This window comes from Botrytis cinerea, chromosome 16, assembly GCF_000143535.2.
Source record: "Botrytis cinerea B05.10 chromosome 16, complete sequence".
Lineage (NCBI taxonomy): Eukaryota > Fungi > Ascomycota > Leotiomycetes > Helotiales > Sclerotiniaceae > Botrytis > Botrytis cinerea.
Window position 1 is genome coordinate 287493 of NC_037325.1, and position 22104 is coordinate 309596.

The 22104-nt window shown below is 43.4% G+C and overlaps 8 protein-coding genes across 15 annotated transcripts; 3 read left to right on the forward strand and 5 right to left on the reverse strand.

The window, feature by feature from the left end:
- Positions 1–1872: 1872 nt before the first annotated feature.
- Positions 1873–3935, reverse strand: BCIN_16g00640 (hypothetical protein). 6 transcript variants are annotated; one of them, XM_024697811.1, is made up of 8 exons: positions 3353–3935; positions 3278–3285; positions 3212–3214; positions 3107–3147; positions 2957–3053; positions 2772–2886; positions 2528–2709; positions 1873–2459 (listed from the first exon to the last, which is right to left on the reverse strand). In XM_024697811.1, exons 7-8 carry the CDS (start codon positions 2661–2663, stop codon positions 2317–2319), a joined length of 279 nt encoding a protein of 92 aa, XP_024553631.1. In that variant the 5' UTR covers positions 2664–2709; positions 2772–2886; positions 2957–3053; positions 3107–3147; positions 3212–3214; positions 3278–3285; positions 3353–3935; the 3' UTR covers positions 1873–2316. The 6 variants fall into 6 exon arrangements, with proteins under 6 accessions (XP_024553631.1, XP_024553627.1, XP_024553629.1 ...); XM_024697812.1 differs by lacking the exon at positions 3278–3285; XM_024697814.1 differs by having other exon boundaries at positions 3107–3214.
- A 34-nt stretch (positions 3936–3969) lies between these two features.
- Positions 3970–5695, forward strand: Bcecm31. Of its 2 annotated transcripts, XM_001546849.2 has the most exons (2): positions 3970–4867; positions 4934–5695. In XM_001546849.2, the coding sequence occupies exons 1-2, from the start codon at positions 4499–4501 to the stop codon at positions 5546–5548; spliced, it is 984 nt and encodes a 327-aa protein (XP_001546899.2). In that variant the 5' UTR covers positions 3970–4498; the 3' UTR covers positions 5549–5695. The 2 variants fall into 2 exon arrangements, with proteins under 2 accessions (XP_001546899.2, XP_024553633.1); XM_024697817.1 differs by having other exon boundaries at positions 3970–5695.
- On the reverse strand, positions 5635–6577 carry Bcatg12. Its single transcript, XM_024697818.1, has 2 exons — positions 5892–6577; positions 5635–5819 (listed from the first exon to the last, which is right to left on the reverse strand). The coding sequence occupies exons 1-2, from the start codon at positions 6195–6197 to the stop codon at positions 5757–5759; spliced, it is 369 nt and encodes a 122-aa protein (XP_024553634.1). The 5' UTR covers positions 6198–6577; the 3' UTR covers positions 5635–5756.
- A 478-nt stretch (positions 6578–7055) lies between these two features.
- On the reverse strand, positions 7056–9137 carry BCIN_16g00670 (hypothetical protein). The gene has a single exon (XM_001546851.2). The coding sequence runs from the start codon at positions 8787–8789 to the stop codon at positions 7446–7448; it is 1344 nt and encodes a 447-aa protein (XP_001546901.2). The 5' UTR covers positions 8790–9137; the 3' UTR covers positions 7056–7445.
- An 815-nt stretch (positions 9138–9952) lies between these two features.
- On the forward strand, positions 9953–10977 carry BCIN_16g00680 (hypothetical protein). Its single transcript, XM_024697819.1, has 3 exons — positions 9953–10298; positions 10365–10526; positions 10595–10977. Exons 1-2 carry the CDS (start codon positions 10173–10175, stop codon positions 10521–10523), a joined length of 285 nt encoding a protein of 94 aa, XP_024553635.1. The 5' UTR covers positions 9953–10172; the 3' UTR covers positions 10524–10526; positions 10595–10977.
- A 1592-nt stretch (positions 10978–12569) lies between these two features.
- On the reverse strand, positions 12570–14806 carry Bcicp55. Of its 2 annotated transcripts, XM_024697820.1 has the most exons (3): positions 14099–14806; positions 13723–14045; positions 12570–13664 (listed from the first exon to the last, which is right to left on the reverse strand). In XM_024697820.1, the coding sequence occupies exons 1-3, from the start codon at positions 14343–14345 to the stop codon at positions 12696–12698; spliced, it is 1539 nt and encodes a 512-aa protein (XP_024553636.1). In that variant the 5' UTR covers positions 14346–14806; the 3' UTR covers positions 12570–12695. The 2 variants fall into 2 exon arrangements, with proteins under 2 accessions (XP_024553636.1, XP_024553637.1); XM_024697821.1 differs by having other exon boundaries at positions 13723–14806.
- Positions 14797–18202, forward strand: Bcdbf4. The gene is made up of 3 exons (XM_024697822.1): positions 14797–15789; positions 15849–17249; positions 17299–18202. Exons 1-3 carry the CDS (start codon positions 15316–15318, stop codon positions 17395–17397), a joined length of 1974 nt encoding a protein of 657 aa, XP_024553638.1. The 5' UTR covers positions 14797–15315; the 3' UTR covers positions 17398–18202.
- A 602-nt stretch (positions 18203–18804) lies between these two features.
- Bcsup35 lies at positions 18805–21788 on the reverse strand. The gene is made up of 3 exons (XM_001546857.2): positions 21271–21788; positions 19354–21119; positions 18805–19264 (listed from the first exon to the last, which is right to left on the reverse strand). Exons 1-3 carry the CDS (start codon positions 21614–21616, stop codon positions 19196–19198), a joined length of 2181 nt encoding a protein of 726 aa, XP_001546907.1. The 5' UTR covers positions 21617–21788; the 3' UTR covers positions 18805–19195.
- Between the last annotated feature and the right edge of the window lie 316 nt (positions 21789–22104).

The following is a 22104-nucleotide window of genomic DNA, read 5'->3' on the forward strand; positions in this document are numbered from 1 at the left end:
CCTCCATTTTCACTTGGATTTTGCCAGTCATTGATCATCACCCTTCCCTCAATCTTCTGATCGATAGTACCGACTTCGACGTGATGGTATGTGACATGTCTTTTTCGAGTACCAAATCTTCAGGGGTATGCATTACCACCCGTTACGCGACAGCGAGGTGAAATCTGTAGAGAATTTACTACCATTTCACTGTCCTGCCGCCTTAGACATACAAAAAAAAGCGACAACTTTCATTCCTGACATGTTGTTGCATCCAGTTGCCGCAATAGTACAGCCTTGTGCTGCAGCATTACGACCCTCATGTTGGAAGAAAGACCTCGCTTTTTAAATTTTCTAATGTTAAAGCTTTCACCCTGCGATTGAATTTTTGGAATTTCTAATCTTCATCTATGCATGAATATAGAGTCTTTTTTGGGCACTATTGACGGCTCTGGATGGTCTCGGTTAAGGTTTGGGAGAGAGTGGATGCGTAGTGAATTGTGTCACGGGATAGGTGTAGGTAATTGGTAGATGGCATGCAACGCCGTCTTTTTCTTGGAAGTGAATTTGCGACCTTGATGTTATAAGAGATGGTGGGAGGGTCAACACGATGACACCAGAATGTCATTGACGAGTAGGTAGGCACCCATTTCAAGGTAAATGTATCTATGATGAACACAGCAATCAATGGAAATTTATTCCTCGGCAGTGATCTAGGAACTCTCCAGATGAAAGGACTCAAAAATGGCACATTGCAAGGAGTGCAATGATAGATAGGTACATCTATACAATGAGTGCTCGAAGCTCGAAAGGGGCATCTTCGCCGCCAGAGGAAGAAATATATCAATATCCACCGAGAAAAGAAAAAAGAACGGGTGTCAAGATTGGTATCTACATAAATGCGACTACAGAACTTTCAATTTCTCCTTCATTCCTTCTCTCCATTTCAGGTGCACGGTTAGAATATACTTTATGAATTACATATTGTACTTGTTTGTAGCCTCAAATATACATATATCATCATATCATCATATCATAAATAAGAATACATTCAAATACCAACAACCCGTTTCAAGCTTCATTTGCTTTTTACTACATCCATTCCTATCTCATTCATCAATTTTTCTCTCCTCTCATTGATTCTTTCTTTCTATCATTCAACCATTCAACCATTCAACCATTCAACCATTCAACCATTCAACCATTCAACCATCCATTCACATACCCCCTCCCCCCCCCCCCCCCCAAGCCAGGTTCTCTCTCTCTCCCTCTCTCCTCCTTAATCTCTCTTCCTCAAAAACTTTCTTATATACATCTATATCTATATTTACCAACTTCTGCCATATTATTTCAATCTCTATATAATATTCAAGAATGACATCTACTTCCCCTCTCCTCTTATTACTTCCCCTCATTCTATTTCCCCTCCTTTCCCTCTCCCCATATCTTTCCCTCTCCCCTCTTCCCCTCCCCTCTCCTCTTCTTATCCCCCCTCTCTTTCTATTTTCTTTCCTTCTTTCTCCTCCTTTCCCTATTCGCCTTCCTTCTTTTCTCTCCTTCCCCTCAGTTTCCCCTCTTTCTACTTCCCCTCCTCCCTCCTTCCCCTCTCATCACCCATAAATAACAGCCTCATCATATCCTCGCCCCTTTTCATCCTTCCTTTCCCACTCCTTTCCTTCCCATTAGAATTAAAATACCATATCAAACACACACAACATCAATAAATACAATAAATACAATAAAACTCATATTACCATTACATTCACATTCACATTCACATTCACATTCACATTCACATTCACATTCACATTCACATTCACATTCACATTCACATTCACATTCACATTCACATTCACATTCACATTCACATTCACACCTACCAAACGAGATCTTTCAAATATCAAACTTTAACCAAATATTTAGCATCCGCTGAATTCTCTTTCTTAACATCCTGCCCGCTTTCTAACCTGCCTATCTATCTACTAGTTAGATAGTGAACACGCTAAAACTTCACCATTCCATCACCTCCACCTCCACATCCACCTTCACAACCTAATCAACGATGCCTTACTTCACGCATCTCGAAACCCTCAAAAAGATCATGAGAAGAAAGGAAATTGAGTAGAGAGGCCCATGTATACCCCGCCCAATCAAAATATTTGCACTTCAATCAAACTCCTAAGCCCTGCATCAATATCCATTGAAAATAAGTATCCATAACCAGACCATATGAACACCCGTGAAAATATGCGTGAAATGCGAATGCCTTTATAAAATATCCATCCATCCATCCGTATTTAGAACCAGCCAAACTGTTCGCCAACGATTGAGGTGTACTTAGATTTCCTCCATTGTACCCGCTGCCTCTTCATTATCATCGTCGTCGTCGAAACTAGCTACCGAGGACATGGTATCATCATCTGATTCGTCGGCGCCCGCATCGTCTGCTGCGTCTTTGCTTGCGTATTTCGTTACATATTCTATACATTATCAGCTCCCGTCCCATCTACTCTCAGAATCCTTCTCTACAACCCCCAAAAATACACACCTTTAACCTTTAGATCATACGCTTTCGAATCCCTCATAAGTAGTGCGGCGGCCTCTCCATTGAGCGGATCGGTTGGATTTGGATACCTAAGTAATTGTGGAAGGAACACTTCGAAGATGTTGATCATATCGAACATTGGCGACCAAGTTTGATTTATAACATCGAGACACACGGAACCGGATCTACAAAGATAGTCTCAGTAAGTAATCTGTTCCACCGTGTAGGCGGTGGGGAAAGGGCCTACAACTCATCGATATTGGGGTGAAAGATGCGGTTTACGAAGCCGATGCTGGGGGATTTGTAGGGGTATTGATCTGGAAGTTCGACGTGAATTTTCCAGAGTCCGCCTTCGAATGGTGCTGCGAGAGTAGCGGTTAGTTTATGTTTTTGGGAGGAAGGAATGAGGGAGAGGAGGGGAAGTGAACTAACTCTCTGCTGGTCCCTTGAAGCGGACATAGAACTCTTGCCTATTATTGTCATTATATGAGTGGCTGATTCCAAAGTTCTCCTCAACATATTACATACACTAGATCAAAGGTTAGAACTTCTGCAGGCCACATGGGACTCCCGCCAACTTACTATTGTCATTCACAAGAGTCACCTCATAATCCGACATCAACCTATACTCCTGGTAAGCACTGAAGCATAAATCAATCGGACTGGCTGTGAAGTGGTGTCGCATACATCCTATAATCACACTGTTAGCTAGAGATCCTCGAAAAAATAACTTCTCCAATCATAGATACTGACTTCATGACCTATATACCCAAAACCAGACATTAGTCTTTCAACTCATCCACGTAATGACTATGGGATACTACTTACATCAGTCTCGATCCTCCGTCTAGGACTAGACATTTTGACGTTCGAGTTTACGAGATTTAATTCTGGGTGAAGGAAGGAGGTAAGTATTCGGTTTGAGGATTTGATAATGTGTAGATCTGGAAAAATGGCGAAATGGTAAAATGGTGAAATAATGAGTTTATATGAGGAGAGAATTGGTCTTGGAGATTGTTGTAGTAGCAGCTAGACAGTGGACCGTACAGTCCTTATCTGAGCGATAAAGCGGTAACAATCGGTAGTTGCCGATTCATGCGCCCGCTTTGGTCTCGTGAGATGGTTTGAATGGCAACTATGTAATTTGTGTAATCATAATAATCATCACAATGATACTTGCTCGCTGGGCTCTGGGGAGGTCTTTGTCCGGATATGGATCGTGTATCAGGAAACATGAAGGCGAGGAGGGGTAAACACATCATCATATACTTCTCCGTCCACAGAAACGACAACTCGACCCACCCCAACCTATGTGATTCACAAGAACGCCTCCATCTGTGATTGCACGATGGAAGATAATGCTCAGGTACACCACAGCACATTGCATGATCTGAATGCTGCTTTAGACATCTTGGAGTAGGACCATGTTGAGCGGTATTACACGGGAAAGGAGGGGAAAGAAAACGCTTTTTATATCAAGGGTGTGAGTACACAGAAGTAGCTCAGCTTATCCTCATGGTAGGATCCTCTTCGAGCCAGACCTACCTGCCTACCTACCTACCTACGTATGAATGAATGAACGATAACTCAGGTCCCCAAAGGATCAATAGCATCTTGTCTCATCTCATCTCATGCTGTCCATCTCATACATCCATCCATCCATCCATCACCACCCTTCCCTTCCGCCCAAACTGCCGCCTCGGTTCCCCTTACATAATCTAGCCCCATCCCTCGGCCCAAAGAATCCCCAAGCGACAAGACGGACCGCAAATAATGAAATAATCTCACTGTCCACTCCAGTATGGAAACCACAGCGCAATAATCATCACGACCTCAACAAAAAAGTTTGTTATGGACCTCCTCACTTCTAACAATGGCTGCCCATCATCCATCTTCAAAGTTTTCTAATCATCAGTTTCAATCCGTGAGAATTGTTTTCCATCAATTTCAACCATGTCTTCATCATTCCCCATCATGAAGATGAGCACGCGCATACTATTGAAGCAATATTCACGACCAGCAACTTTTGCTGCTAGACCGTTTCTTGCACAATGTCAAACTAGGAAAAGTTCGCATAGCCCTATGGGCTCACAGAGTTCGAGGAAGAAGGTCACCATGACTACATTGAGGTCCATGTATAAGAAAGGGGAACCTATTGCCGTGATGACGGCTCATGATTTCCCTAGTGGTCATGTAGCGGATCTCGCGGGTATGGATATAGTCTTGGTGGGAGATAGTTTGGCCATGGTAGCCTTGGGAATGGAAGATACTAGTGAGGTTGTCATGGAGGAGATGTTGATGCATTCTCGTTCTGTATCTCGTGCTGCAAAAGCTGCTTTCACTGTATGTACATTCCTGTATTCCATCAATTCATGCACCGCCTCCTTTACTAATGAACCAAATTATCAGGTTGGAGATCTCCCTATGGGCTCATATGAAATATCCCCCGAACAAGCTCTCGAGTCCGCTTTTCGATTTGTGAAGGAAGGTCGAATGCAAGGCATTAAATTAGAAGGGGGTGCAGAAATGGCTCCCACCATCAAGAAAATCACGGCCGCAGGCATTCCAGTCCTAGGCCATATAGGTCTCACACCCCAACGCCAGAATTCCCTCGGTGGCTTCCGCGTCCAAGGTAAAACTTGTGCTGGTGCACTGAAAGTTCTCGAAGATGCGCTCGCCGTCCAAGAAGCGGGTGCTTTCGGAATGGTCGTTGAAGCTGTTCCACAAGAAGTCGCAAAACTCATAACTGAGAAGTTATCTATCCCTACAATCGGTATTGGCGCAGGAAATGGTTGCTCGGGACAAGTTTTGGTGCAAGTTGACATGACTGGCAATTTTCCACCTGGTCGATTCCTCCCAAAATTTGTAAAGAAATATGGTGATGTGTGGAGCGAAAGCTTAAAAGCCATTACGGAATACCGCGAAGAAACGAAGTCTCGAGCCTACCCGGCCCCAGAGCATACATATCCGATTCCAGAGAAGGAGCTCGAGGAATTTCGAAGTGCGATTAGTAAAATGGACTGAGGTGTTGTGGGTAAAATATCGATGTTGTTAGATTGCAAGCGTATTCGTCCAGCTTTTAGATTCCCAATGTTCGTTTAGCTTTTAGATGCCCAGTAGCAATATAATTTTTTTGTTTACCAACCCAAATATAGTTTATAAAGCGATTCAATACCTCATGTTGACTGTTTCGTCTGAATGACTGGCTACATGTATCGCATGGTTTGTTCGATCATCCAAATGCCGGTGTCATCGAGTAGGTAACGATAAGCTGGTCCTTTGAATCCTTAAAGCACTATTCCAAAAATTAGCATCGATCCATCCCATTCCCTCATCCCTCATCCCCCATCCCCCATAAACCACTCACCCTATGCAAATTCCCCACCACCTCATCCAACGCCGGCGCAAAACAACTATTCACATACAAAAACACACTTTCCCTCTCCCCCCCACCCCCAGCATTCCGATCCAACTTCAACACCCTCCTCAAATACGCCACCACCGTCTCAAACCTCTGAGTCGAACTAATCTTCGACACGGGTCTCTGCAACGCGGGCGCCGACCCAATCGGCTGGAACCGCACTGTAATTTTCGGAGTGGGAAATACAAAGGCTGAGTCGAGCGCGGTGCTGGAGTCGCGCGGGAGATTGGTGAGCAAGAGGGAGGAGGTCATGGTTAGGGGGAGAGTGGGCGAGGAGGGAGGCAGGTCGGGGATTGCGGAGGAGTGCGTACGTGGGCGTGTAGGGAGGGAGGTAGAGGGAGTTGTGGGGGTGGGAGTGCGGGAGGGGAGGGGAGAGGTGTCGGGGTTGGAAGAGGTCATTGTTTCGTGGTGTGGTGGGAGAGTCGGTTGTGTTTCGTTTGGTGGATGGAAATTCGATTTGAAATGGCTGCGGGATTTTTTTTTCTTTGATTTCGAAGTCACAGTTTTAGTAGTGTTGTGCAATGTGAGGTTTGAGTGTGGTGGACGAGATTGTACGATGATGGAATGAATGAATGAGACGAGGCTGAGGCCGATGATATGATGCGGACCTTCGATGCGGAGTTGCGGCCGCCTAAATGGGGAGTGGGGCAAGGTTTTGATGTGAACCCTTATTTTAAGTTTCGGCACATTATTTTTAAGCTCACCGGGAACTTGCTAGGAGTTCTGTGGGAACATTCGATTTACCAGGAAGAATAATCTTTCCCTCGTGCTACTGCTACTATCGGGTTTTATACAATAAAGCGGGTTCGAAGTGTTTCGGCCTCTATCTTCGATAGGGTTCGTCGCTGTTTTACACAGCCTCAACACATGCTAACAACATTGTTCATATACATCAGCGCGAACTCCACCCCCTCCCCTTCCACTAATAAAAGCTATAGTTCTCATTCATCACTATTATTCATTTAGAACTAAAGTACAGAAAGAAGTGTGTGTTAAATGCACGTTGTCTGCGCACAGACCATATTGCTACCGAACATATCAAAAGCTTCTACGCGAGCAATAGCCCAAGTACTACCAGGGTGTAACCCTTACAGTAGCAACTTTTCTAAGTGCGCCAATATTGATATTTACTAAGGAAATGGCCTTATAGAGTATAATGATTACTACAAAAGGTGTGGGAAGTAGGAGGGTACAGCATTAATATTGAGTTGACTAAGGTAGGAAGGTGTCGGTAGTGCAGAGAAGGATGAGGTTATCGTGGGCCTCGCCCATTTAGTCCCGAATGGGATTAGAGGCTCTGCAGCTACCTAGGTATATAACAATAAGAGGCGTATCTAGGAAGAAAGGAAAACTAAACTAAACCACTGGTACAATGTTATTTCACAGTATATCGAGAATCATGTAAAGTGAGACAACGCAGGATAAAGTAGTTCTATCTCATAATTCCATTTCAACTAAGAAATTGTATGTGGGGAAAAAAGAAACCATAGCAGTCTAAACCTACTCAATAAGCTTCTTTCTCAAACTCCAATTCTCGCCCTTCTCAAGTGCATCAAGCCACGCCGTAATTTGCTTTACAGACCATCCACCATCGCAACTCTGCACCGCCGCTTCAAAATCTGCTTTCACTGCCCCTTTCGTAGACTCTTCGATCCATTCTGGTGCAATTTTCTGCATTTCGTCTAGAAAAAGGGCGCGGAGCATTGTCGATTCGTACTCTAAAAGGTGCTCCCAATAGAGCTCGTTAATTCCTTCATTATCAAGCGCGTCTGTTGCAGACTCGTTGACGTTTTCCTCGTCATCTGGAGAGTACTGGTTTCTGTTCGGCTCCTCGTTTCTTTCCCTCCCTTTAAGGAATTCTGGGAACTCGCAGGCTTTCCATAATGGGAGTGTGGAGACGCACTCCCAGTCGACGATTCCGGTGACGGTGCCGTCATCGTCTATTAGGATATTTCGCGAAGATAAGTCGTCGTGGAAGAGCACAGATTGCTCTGGAATAGAGTTAGCAGTAGGAAAAACGCTGGGAAGTAGTTTAAGAAGTCTCTCGGCGAGGATTTTGGCGTCCTGCGCGTCTTCAATCTCGTCTTCGTCGTCGGTTGTTTTGAGAATTCTTTCCTGGTCGGTAATGGCCAAGGTGAGACGAGCGCAGAGCCAGTCTTTGCTGTTGGTGAATGGTCCTCGGGGCACATCTTGTGTAATGTGATCTCCCCAGAAGAAGAACATTGACACTATTTGCCTTGGAGTAAGTGATATCTGTTGTGAATCTTGTGGTGTTCCTTTGGCATCAATTGATAATATATTGGAAGACAGACTCCCTTTTTCAAGTTGAGATTCTGGGGTAATAAATATGTTGCCAATAGTAGAGAACTTGTGACGGAAAAGCTGGGCTTGGTATCGTACAATCTGCTTGACCAAATTCTGTTTGGAATCTCGGGACAATTTCCTCCATTTCGTTCGCAAATTCCCACCAGGTAGCATAGTCATTAGTATCCATTCGAACCCAAGCTCGTTCTCATTAGTATCATCAAACGCAAGAATCTGAGGCACCGGTATATCCGTAGTTTGGCGAATGAAGTTGATAGTTGCCACCTCACTGTTTGTTTTGTTGAAGGGGTCGACAGGCAATGTAACACGAACTAAGAAGCATTCACCTTCAGTCTCGACTTTGTATAGTTTATTGAAAGCCCCTTCAGTATAAAAGCTAAGATGGCAGAAATCATTTTCTTTGAGGTTGAGGTGCTTTCGAGCGATTGATTCGACTTTTGCGATATCCGGCTCAGATGTCCAACGCGGCTCGAGACCAAATGTCTTGGCTACCCATTCCAGTCCATTCTGTTTGATCATTTTCTGGGTGCAAAGGAACAATGGTAACAAATCGAGGATGCTGAACTGTGAGATAGTTAACTGAGGTGTAAAGAGCAGTCCAAAGCTCCACCAAATTGTGATCGGAGATTCCAATATATACTACTGTATCAAAACTAATGTGACTAATAGAGTTTATATGATGCTGTATTTCGGGCTTGGTTATGAAGATGAAGATTCTACGCCCCGTACAATTTTGTGATTAAGATTCAGAAAAAAAAAGTATTAAGAGCTATTGGCATAAGGATATCGATGTGCAACAATCAACCCATCAGGTGTGTTTATCTCGTCTGGAAAATGGCCTTGAATGAAGTTATAACCACAAGCATCAGCGCCGGATCACTCCTGTCTCGATCAGTTCCTTACAGACCTCCACTCTTCTGTTCACCTTCAATGGTGTTGCTTGTTGGGATAAGATCGGCTTTTCTTGGCCAAGATTTGTGGTATGGAGGGGCAGGACAGACAACCCCACTACAACATGTTGGTGGTTAGTTCTACAGGTTATTAACTTCGTTTCGCGCTTTGTGTTTGATTGTTTTGTTGCCATCGGGTAATTCCCGATGTTAATTGAGTTTATTATCCGATGCAAACTGGTTATCTAGGATAATTGCTCAGAAATTATAAGGCGCTTCCCAATCCATCTGTTATGCAATGATCTACAAATCGTCACATGCATAATTTCCGGCAGATCTGGGTCGGTGTTTTGCTCCAATCTATTCGGTCAGGGTAGTAACCGCTGTCCTCTTTTCGGAACCCTTAGCCTTGCCTTCCACTATTCTACGTCTAATCGAGGCAGATTTTCATGAATATAAACTCAAGAAGCACCAGATCTGTTCTCTCCTTGTATCATTTTCAGTGCTAGATATGCAATATCAAAGATTTTTGTTTTTGAAAACTGAATGGCAAACATAATTTTTGCCATATTAATGGTCGACTTTTCTACTTTTAAAACCGGGTAGCACATGCATCTTGGAGTCAATAATGGTGGGCGACCATCTGACAAGGAGACACACCCCCAGGTGAACAAGGATCCTGGGCCTTGGGTGCTTGTCAACCAATTGAAGAAATCATGAAGTGTAGCACGATACTCCTAAGTGGTGGGATGGTGTCATAAATGTGCGAGGACTCTACCAGCTATAGGCCACACATGTGATGAAGTGATACGCACATAACTTCAAATGTTCGTGATAGAGGCATTAAACCCCTATTTTTGACTACTCTGGCAAGATGCAAAGAGGTATAAACTTGAGCGTTTCTCCTTGAAAGCCTTTTTTGAACTCAGAAACTATCATTATTCTTAAACAGCTCCGCCTTCTTGTTAAGTTGTTTATATACCACCCCTAGATACCCCTCCTACTTTTCAACATGGGCAAAAATACCAAAAGAGCTGAAGACTTCATTGACGAAATTCCAGACTCAAAGTTGACTGGCTTCCCTACATCTGGAGGAACTATCTACAAGAACACAGACTTTCGCTTGGACATGCAGAGCGTAGGTTATTTTCTACTTCACCTGTTCTTCACCACTCCAGTATCCAAGGCTGATTCATGGCATTAGATGGCCACTGGAGATCCTAAGAAGCATAACCTTCAAGTCCAAGTCAGCAAGGAAACGAAGCTAGCGCCTAAAACGGTTGCTAGTCTTCTTGTATTGCAAGACGACCCTCCTTCCGCGGAGGCGATCAAACAGGCCTTGAAAGCAAGCGTCAATATTTAAAATGTATGTATCTTTCTTCCACTATCCACTATCTTGACTTGATAATTTCTAATCCAAAATTCATTTGACAGATCACCAAAGACTGTTGGAGATCATTTGGGGTTTTTGTATTCATATAAGTTGAGATACATGTCGGGTTAACTTCGGTAGTACGCAAGAGTTGCGTACTGTTATGGTGTAAACAAACATGGCTGTACACTAAGGGGGAGCTAGTGCATTTTAACTAGGGAAGGTTCTTGTTGGTACGAGAAGGATACGGAAGACGTAGCACTCACATGTTGCGTAGGTCCTGTATGTCTAATTGTATTCTATCTCAAGCGCTAGCTATTGTATTGAAAGTAGTAAGTCTTATATAGACTTACCGAAAGAGCTAGTCTCTTTTGTATTCGCTTAGGGCTTTACTACAGTAGCTATATCACAGTAGCCATTGAATTGAAGTCATTCACTTCGTTCACACCATTCTTATAGAACCTCCCCCCTCCTCTCCTACTTATTTCCTCAATCTACCTCATACCCGTCCTAGTACCCTTCTGTTTTCTCCCCTATGCTTCCCACTGTATCTGTACGGTCAGAAAACTGGCCATTATTGCTAACAAGAGCCAATTTATATACCTGGAGTATTCCAGGGAGCTATAATGCTCAGGAGAATAGATCTTGAATTGAAAGCTGTTCGCAAGGAAGTAAGAAGATCATAAGGATCTAGGGGTCTAAATACAGGTGTGCACTAAACTAAAGCGATGTCGGACGGGAAGCAAACAAATATTGAAGGCAAACAATGCCTCCTAAAATGTTTGCTCTTCGCATGCATTATACAAGTCGCTTCTGCATGCATCGATCCTGTGACAGAGTGCCCCGGCTATTTTGAAGTCTTTCCATCGAGATTTTCCTCTGCAAAAGCCGAGCTAGTATGTTCTGCTTTGATGCGAAGCAATTGTCTGCTGTACCCAAAACTGTTATATTCTGCCGGATTATACTTCTCAAAATCGATTTATTCGACTCAATGTTCTTTTTTAATATAGTGCATTACAGATTTTCGACTATAGATGATTCAAGGTTGTGATTTCTATCGCAGAAAGAATAAAAAAATTGGTCTGTAGCCTTCATCATCAGCTGTTGCTACAACTGCTGTATCATTCGGCGTGAATTTCCTCTGTGTAGATTCATGACGAGGGATTGAGTTTTTGAGGCGTGGAGCGGTTGGGACATAGTTATATGGAATAGCGTTGAACAAGGCCATCTCGAGCAAGTGAAAGTGATTGCTTAAGAAATTCTCTGCTCTTTTGATACAATAGAACTACAGAAATGAGGGGAATGAAAGATTCAAATATATATTTCCTTATTACTGTTGCCAAATACGACAGCATGGTTTGTGATTCACCGTAAAGTCCTATCATGCCATCGACCCTTCCTTCGAACATCCTCGCCACCAATAATATCTCGGCTTCGATACATCCACAGAATGACCACTTGTAGTGAGATTGTCAATCCCACACTCTCATTTCGGAATGTGCACATATTGAACTCAGAGACTCTTGGAATCAGAGCGTCCCTTTAAAAATTATTATTCATTATCCTAACTATGCAGTTAAGCTGTCATTATCTCTCACTAAAGAATATTGAAAGACAAACAATATGTTGAAGCATACATCATGTATCGTAGTGATCAGAAGCATCGAGTTCAAGGTAGCGAATCAAAAATTGTAGCGAGTAATGTTCCGTCGAGATTTTCAGTTGTAGCGAGGCCGGTATAAGAGGAAATATGAAGTGAGTCGATACAGAAGAGGCTTATAATGTATAACAAGTTTGAATAACCAGATGAGGAAGTACTGGAAGGGAATTGAAGAGGAAGAAGACGGTTGAGAGGGAGAGTGCGATTCTTATAGATGTTGAAACTGGCGGTTGGCACGTGGACGCACCTTGTCTAATGCAGCGGCCGCTAAACTTGGAGGGGGGGGGGGGGGGGGGGGGGGGGGGGGGCGCATGCACAACGACTGAGATTATGAATTAAAATGGGCTCAGTGGAAAGAAAGGCGTGGCAAAGCTTCATGGGTAAAGTACTCAGTATCTAATCGATGTTATCAATCTCGATTGATTTGTGGGTATATACATTTATACTTTTTTGGCTTGGAGTGGTATACATCATTATCATACAATTCATTCATCCCCCTTCATTTAATCGCGTAAAGCTTCGATATCTACAACCTCCTTCACTGCCTCGGTTGTTAAGACTAGAGGTGAATCCTCCTGTATACAAACGCTATCCTCAATTCTGATGCCCATACCTCTAAAATGAGCTGGCCAGCGCTCATCGTTTGGAACATAAACCCCCGGCTCGATCGTAATACAATGTCCTTCCCTGAGAAGGTTACTTCGAGAATATCCTGGAGTATCGTGAACATCAAGTCCAATATAATGACCGACGTGATGTGGAAATAAAGTATCGATAGCATTTCCAGACATGTCGAATCCTAATTGTTTCAATTGATCCGTAAGACCATTTCTGGTAACTGCATGGATTTTGTCCAAAGTCATGTTTGAACTTCCCCTGCATAGCGCAACACTACTTCGTTGTACTTTTAAGAGTGCTTCGTAGAGATCTTTCTGCGCATCTGTAAATTTGCCATTAATGGGCCAGGTTCGCGTGATGTCCGTGATATATCCACCGTATTGTCCACCAGCGTCTACAAGGACAAGTTCGCCATCCCGTAGCACATCGTTGTTGGAAACGTAATGTATGCTCTGAGAATTTCTTCCACCTCCAATGACTGGCACGTAAGCATTCTTCTCACAACCTCCGATTTTGAAATCAAATTCAAGAAATGCGCCAAGATGTTTTTCTTCAGTCCATCGTTTCCGCATAGCATTTGTAAATGATCTGCCGGAGATTTTACCTGCTTTTCGCATATTTTCGATTTCGGCTTCACTCTTGATGGCCCTTAATTCGTTTATCAACGGCCCAACTGGCCTCGATTTTTTTGCTTTCGCATCGCGGAATAGTTGCATAAGATCCTTTTGTTTCAATACGCCTGCCATGGAATCCAGAGTACCCCCAAGGAAAGATTCTTTGACATCCATATATATTTCACTAGCTCCTTCAATAAGTGGCCTTAGATGTAAAGCTGCTTGGTTGACATCTCCAGACTATGTCAATATTAGCATTGTTATTGTTTGTGAAGTATTGTGGAAACCGTTGTCTTACTTCATCTGCATTAAAAACATCCAAGGCAGCTTGTTCCCCAGATCTAGCACCATCCCAGAGTTCTGCCTGCGGGTCTTTAGGTCTCACAAACAGGTGGAATATAAATTCTGAAGACTCCAATCTCTGTATTACCGCAATTGCCTCGGGTTCATTAAATCCCGTAAGATAGAAGAAATTTGATTGCTGGTGGAATTCATGAAATACGGCCCCAGATCTGTATTTGATATCTGCCCCTCTCAAGATGGCGATTGAATTTGGAGGAAGCTTTGCAGCGAAATCTGCCCGTCGATCCGCATATTCTTGCGCCGAAATGCCTGGAGTAACTATCGCTTTGTTTAGTCGCATCGTAATTATGCTGTTGAATTCATCTTCGTACCTTCTCCAGCATCCAGTAAATGAGGATGGGTTTCATGAACCGGCTGACCAAATTGAAGTTCTGAAGCTGATATCGAAGCATACGCTCTTTGTGGCTGATATGTTGTGTGACATTTCGTTGCTGCAGACGATACTTCAGCTTGACATCGAGGCCGGGAAGATCTGAATGAAGAAGATGATACTCCTCTCCTCTTGCTTGTGCCTTCCAATTGCTGGAACAGTGTTCTTGTCCTTCTAGTGCACTTCATGATAGAGAATCGGGATTCGCAATTGGCCGTTGGCGGGATTGAGGTTCTCGAGTCTTTCCCTGAACTATGCAAGGCGAGGTAGGGATGCAAGAGGAAGATGTTGTCTATTGTTCGATGCAACCAAAAAAGATCTCCTGCGACCCAAGCTTAATGTTTTGTCATGCCACATTCAGCCATCAAGCACTAATGAACGTTTAAGCTTCCTCTTGCCTAGGTAGGCCTGTACTAGGCAGTTCACAGCTATCCTTCGCAGACTCCTCGACCCGTACCGTGTTGTAAATATTATCAAGCGTAAATCCGAACGGTCCCATTGGCTCAGACGGGTAGTTTTTGGGTGGTTTTGGGTAATTTTTGGGTGATTTTTGGGTGGGATATAATTAGGATTTACCAGGTATCACTTATCATGACAAACTGGGGAAAGTAATTTAACTTGGCTGCTGTGTTGCTGAGTGAATGCAATCGATGAATCCACTTCGCGCTTTTTAAGCCTTTTGTTGTCTACCATAACATCCAAGCCCAGTCGTGCTCCGTAGTCATCATCACATCAAAAAAAATAAGAACCCGACCCTCCTACCCAGAACCATAACATTAGCATTTACCTCGACCGGATAAAAGATTGACACTTCACTTCACACCACCACCACAACCACAACCACATAATAACATCCTCGCCAGCATTATCCCAACCCGCATTCACTGCACAGTGCGGTACCTACGACTCTTTCGTGCCGATTCATTTCAATGGTATTCCTTTCCCCAGACTCTTGAATTAGAATTACTCGATGTCTGCGAGTACATAAAAAAGAGAGCTTCAAGGAAGTGGTCATAAACCGTGTCAAAAGTCGCGTGCTAGAACCACCCCCACTCCACTCCTTCACAGGAATTTCTCTGTCCTACACAGAGAGTATTGATATCTTTGCATATGGCAACAGTATCACTATCTCCATTACCTGTCACATTAACAACCAGTATGTCGACCAGGAGGCAGCCGCTCTCCACCATCTCCAATGTCGCCAATTCCCCGTACCGAGCGGTAGCTTCCACCACCACTAAACAAAAGCGATCATACGCCAACATACAACGCGAAGATGCATATGGACAACCCCCCCCCGCGAAAAAACAGATGCTAGACGCACATCACCAAACGTTAAGAACTCCTCCGCGTCAAAGTATTAGCCAAGTATCGGGTGAAGGAAGGATTTTTACTCGGCGGTCGACCCAGCCAACCAATTTTGAACGAAAGTGTGTGGCAGCCAGAGGAGACAGAGGTGCTCAGCAACAGCAGATTACAAAGGCAGATAAGGTGCCAGAGGAGAATTTGGAATCCATACGTCAATGGCAAAAGCATTATAGGAAGATTTTTCCAAAATTCGTCTTCTACTTTGAGAGCATACCAGAGGATGTCCGGCTTAAATATACTAAACAAGTTCTCGCCTTGGGTGCAGTAAGTAACGACTCTGTGTAAGTAATTGGGTATCGCGGATTGTATTGACATCTTTTCAGCGCGACGAAAAATTCTTCTCGAATGAGGTCACTCATGTCGTCACTACTCGATCAATTCCATCAGAGATCCCATTTACCTCGTCAGCTACCGCTGAGTTACATTCGCAACATGGCACTATTAATCCCTCTTTGCTAGACAGATCATCAGAGACTGCAGATTCGAGGGAGTCTCGATCGAAGTTTACATTTGAAGCTCCAGGTGGTAGACGACTTAATCCACAAGGACATGATGGAGACTCAAGACGACAAGTCCGTAGCTCGGACGTACTATACAAGGCACGAGAATTGGGAATGAAGATATGGGCATTGGAAAAGTTGCAACGGATGATGACAACAATGTTTGACACGGATACTGGTTACCAAACAGCACATAGCCACAACACACGGAGCCATTCTGTTCAGGGGGGTACGATAAGCAGAGGGGGCCGGGAAGCTGACCTATCCCAATTATTGAGGAATGAACGAATCTATGGACCATCCGATCGAGACCTCAGCGTCGCCACAAAAGAAATGACTATATTCAGAGGGCCTTATATCTATATTCACGATATTGATGAAAAGCAAAAGCCAATTATGGTTCGAGAATACAGCAAAGTTGCCCGCAAAGAAGAGGGAGATTGGCCTCAGTTCCGTAGTGTTGCAAATGGCAAGTGTCCATTTGTGGAAGAGGTTGAGTATAGTCGTCGTGAGGTGGAGAAAGAAAAGGAATTGATCCGTATTCAAAGGCAAAAGGAAAAGGAAAGGGCTGCGGTTCCAAGGACAAGAGCTGCTGCTGCCGCGGTAGAAGCAGCTAAAATGCAACCACCAAAGGCAATCAGCAAGCGAGCACTATCCCAACTTGATGATGGAGCAAATCAAAGGGTTACTGTCTCGACAAATCAAGCTAATCCATTTGATACTGATAGAAGTAATCGTGCAGAACTTGAGTCTTCTTCTCGAGGGCAAAACGCGTTCGTCAGTCGTGCTGGCGTTGGTAGATTGTTTGGAGGTGAGCCCGTTGCATCGGGGGTTCAACCATCGAACATTACTTCTGCTATTCGCTCTCAAATGATTTCTTCGACTGCAGCTCAACCTGGTCTCAAAGCTGGAACAAGTAAAGAGATACATGGTTTGCAGAGAAAGGTTCTTGAGAAGACAAACAGTGGAACTGGATCCCATCGTTTGACTGATATCACTGCTGCTGTAAGAGAAGACACAGCCACTCGCCCTGCAAAGCGTGAGGCGCAAAAGAAACTTGGTGTAATTGAAGAGGATGATATTCCTACAGACAAAGATGAAGTGGCAAGAAAGATGGAAGCTTCTCGCAAAGCAAAAGCTGTTCAGCAAAGAAAGCTTGAGAAGCGTGATCCAAAACCCGGATACTGTGAAAATTGCGCCGATAAATTTGAAGACTTTGACGAGGTAAATTTCTTTTCATCTGGTGATTTATATTATACTAATTATTATGTAGCATGTCGTCTCACGTAAACATCGTAAATTCGCGGAGAAGCTTGAGAATTGGAAAGAACTTGACGCCTTGTTAAATCAACTGGTTCGACCTCTTTTATGATTGAAGATTCATTCGCTTTCGCAAACGTACTTTCAGCCGGTCATTTGAATTCATATTCGAAATTCTACAACAGCTTGCCCCACACAAACTAATAATATAACGGCGTTCATTCATCGGGGCATGCATATGAAAAACCAAAACGGGATAGTCACAACAGAAACATCACAACCACAGCTTATGTTCCAAACTTTGCATTTGCTCCTTACGTACCACAATACCCAACCATTCACGGTTGCAGTTTCCCCAAGAGGAATAGATGAAAGGGATGGGTAATGTTGTTTGCTTTTGGGGTTATGTTACTTGTCATTGTTTGGTTTGAGTTTACATTTAGCATTTACATAGGGGTTGGCGTTTTTTTCTTTCTATGTCTGTGTTGATTCTTTTCTCTTTGAGGGGGTGGGGCGTTGTGGGTTTCCAGGCGTGTTGTTGCTTTTGCTGAAGTCGAGGCTTGTTGATGGGCATGGTATGGCTGAGGAGCATCTTTTTGCATGCACTTCGTCGCGGAATGTCGTTTGTTTGTGCCTTATGGTGTATACGAGGTGGGGTGAGAGGTTTGAGACGAGGAAGTCAGAGCGAAAGAATGCTAGAAGAGGAGCTGCTGCCTATAAGTGAATAGCATGAGATGGAATCTGATGATGTGTTCAGAAAGCACTTTACTTGTGAGAAGGCGAGAGAAGGGAGGAAGTGTTCTTTCCATGTACATATTATATATGTATATGTGTGTCGGTTAATGAATGACCGCATCAATGAATAAAGAAAAAAGATCATAAGAATCGATGTCAAAATAAAAATGAGATTTTATTCATATGATAATATAAAGGGGTTGAGTGCTCGCTTAATCTTAACCTAGAAAGTTGAGGTTGAAAGAGATGTATTGAAAATGAAGTGAATGTACTTATGTAACCAGGTATTTAATAAGTTGGATGTAAGACGTGGTCTATAAATATTATAAGGAGTTGAGTAGGTAGGTAGGTAGATATCAATAGTCGTGAAATAACACTTATCATGTGGTTAATGCATAGGCAATTAAAATCATTATTTGTTTATACTCCTCTCTGCATTCCCCCCTCTCCCCCTCTCCCTCTCTCCCTCTTGAGTAGGTATCATTTCCCTTGCTCAATAATAACATCATATCATATCATATCATATCCCACGATATCCCACGATATCCCATTAGCGTAAACCTATGACCCATAATCTCAACACCCGCCAATCTCAACACCAATCTCAAACAACCATACAAATTTCAATAATTCGCCTACAGCTATATTTATAATTATAACCATAATTATAACCATAACCCTAACCCTAAGCCCTCTCTCCGTCTCCCTTTCTCCTTCCTACGCCCCAGAAAGTAGAGCTACATCTACATCTATATCTGCACCTCGTCTCATCTCATCTCATAACTCTTACACATCATTCTGATATTTCTCATTTACTCAACTTTTCTATGCCGCTCACTACCTATTCCTCACTCTCCCACCCATCCCTTATGAATAAAATACATACGCTCATGTCGCTTCACTTCATTTCACTTCACTTCATTCAAGCGAAAGAAAATCAATCATCTTTTTATCTGACACCATATAAATATTTATATATGGGACCATGTATATTTCGTTAATCATTTTATATCAACGTAGCAAGCACTTGATCCATGCATGCATGTATATCTTTTTACTTCAGCCCTCCGATCCACCCCGATCCACCCCATCCCATGCCCCTTATATTTCCGCCCTCTACCCTCTCAAATAACTCAGATCCACAATCTCATTACATGATTCTAATGTAAATGTATTTAAGCAGCAGCATCAACTTCTTCTTGACTAATCAACTTTGTGATTTTACCAATGGCGATAGTTTGACCCTATTTGATATGTATGTTAGTTTCCAATCTCTCATTTCTCCTTTTCCTCTCGCCAAAGCTAATGTCCCAAACAAGGATTCAACACGTACCTGATCTCTAAGGGTGAATCTACCCAATTGAGGATAATCTTCAAACTTCTCCACACAAACGCTTCCGGCACCACCAATAACCTCCATTCTGGCAATGATGGAATCACCCTTCTTCGCATGAGTTGGCGGAACTTTACTCTTTCTATTAGTACCCTTTTGCAATTTGTGCAATAGTGCTGCGAAAGTAACTTCTTCAATAGCTGAATGGACGTGCATAACGCAATTGAAGCCAGCAGATAGAATACTCTTCAAGTCCAAAACTCTAATTTGAGCTTCGAAAGTAGTAACGCAATGAACGAGACGTTTTGGCGAACAAAGAACGAAACCGGGTAAAATATCTTCTTCTTCGATACCTCTGAGACGAAGACGAATTTGATCTCCACATTGACCTGCGGGAATTTCTTCTTCGGTCTCTCCGTATGCTACCATAACTTCGACCTTTTCTTTATTGGGCATCATGACAAGGTTCATTCCCTTCTTTACGACTCCAGATTCGATCTTACCCTCGACGAGGGTACCCATATCTCTGTATTTTCCATTAATTGGCATCATGAATGGTGCGTTGACTTTACGTTCGAGTTGAGTCATGTTGTCGAGGAATTCGAGGAGAGATGGTCCATCGTACCATGGGGCGACACCCTTAGGAATTCTGTCCTTGATACCCATTGTTACTTGTGCGGCGATTGGCATGAAGAATACGTCGGTCTTAAGGTTATAACCAGTTCCTTTCAAGAATTGAGAAAGTTTGGTTGTGCACTCCTTATATCTATCGTGGGACCATTCGACAGTTGGGTCATCCATCTTGTTAATGGCCACAATAAGTTTGTTGACACCTTGAGTTTTTGCCAACATGGCGTGCTCACGAGTTTGTCCTCCCTTTTCAAATCCAGTCTCGTATTCTCCCTTACGAGCAGAGATAACTAAAATTCCAACATCTGCTTGGGAAGCACCACCAATCATACTTGGTACGTAGGTTTTATGCCCAGGGGCATCTAAGATACTGTATCTCCGTTTTTCGGTCTCGAAATGTGCACGTCCAACTTCGACAGTCTTTCCTTTAGATCTCTCCTCTTTTGTCAAATCGAGAGCCCACGACAAGTACCATGTCTCACGACCCATATCCTTGGCCTCTTTCTTGTTCTTTTCCATGGTTCTCTCATCAACCATTCCGGTAGCGTAAAGGATAGAACCACCCAGTGTCGATTTTCCAGCATCAACGTGTCCAATAAAAATAATGTTAACATGCTCCTTGCCGTAAATTTCCTTGAGGGTTTCCTCATCAACATCGGCTGCTTGCTCTTGCTCTACCGCATCTGCGGCACGAGCAGCTGCCTTTGCGGCACCAGAAGTTCGAGAAGGCGATGAACGACCGGATGATGGTGTAGGAGACGTCTTCCCACTGGAGGCTGCAGGAGTCTTCTCAACCTTCTCGATAGCTTTTGCGGCAGTAACCTTAGCACCGGCTTCTGCAGATGCGGCTGCGGCTGCTGCTTCCTTCTTTGGTTCTTCCTTCTTCGCCGGAGCTGGAGTACCGATAGAAAGGACCTTTGCCTTTGGCTTTGGCGCATCGCCTCCAATGCTTAAAACCTTTGGTGCATCTCCTCCAATGCTCAAAACTTTTGGTGCTCCATCCTTTACTGCTACGGGTTTGTTTAGGTCTGCTGAACCATCAGCTGGTCTTTTTGCAATAGTTGGTGTTTGCCGAGGAGGTTGTGATGATTGAGTTGCTGCTTGTGGTTGTTGAGCATATCCTGGATATTGTTGTCCTGTAAATGATTGCAGTCAGTATTTTAAACACTACCAATGCTCGCACGCTGTAAAAAAAACCAGAGGGTCCTCGAGTCCCTTCCGTACTTCTACCCTTTTCATAAGGGTACTGAAATACGTCAAGAATCCTAAGATCTATCGACGACTCACCGTATCCTGCATTGTATCCACCTTGTTGATATCCACCAGCATTGTAGCCTCCTTGTTGATACTGATTGTTGTACCCTTGTTGACCATATTGAGGATATCCTCCATAACCCTGATTTTGATATTGAGCGAAGTTTTGTTGTTGTCCATATTGATCGTAACCTCCTCCGTATTGTTGATATTGTTGACCAGGTTGAAATGATTGTGCGCCAGGCTGAAAGGAATTTGCGCCCGGTTGAAATGATCTAGCTTGGGGATTTGCATTCAAATTCATTCGTTGGGTTTGTTGTGAAAGATTGTTATCTTCCTGAGCGGCTGGATCATCTTCCCATGAGTTGAGGTCCGACATCTTTGCTAAGATTCGCGGATTTGCCTTGGTCTGTAGGACGTATGTGTGGGTTGTGAAGGAGGAATTTGAAAGGGCCAAAAAAACTAAAGGAATGGGGAAGAGAAGTGGCAGGTATTGGTGGGGCTATAATAGCAATGATGAATCGTCTATCGTCTATCGTCTATCGTTTATCGTTTATGGAGGGGTTTTCCAATATTTTGAGTGATATTTACAGAAAATATATACAGAAAATATTTACAGAAAATATATACGCCGGTAGAGGATTTATGAGTGCTTGTGTAATAATGCTTGAATCGTATAAAACCAATGACAATATAAAATCAATGACGGTGCACCACGGTATATGTGAATCTCAGTGACTCACAGATACCCACGAGACTCCATATATGCCTGATAAATGCCCAAAGTGAGTTGAATTTTACGTAGACGCTGGCTGACCTCTACAGCCTCATTGTCGTCTTTCAATTGTGTCTTGTTCAATAACATGA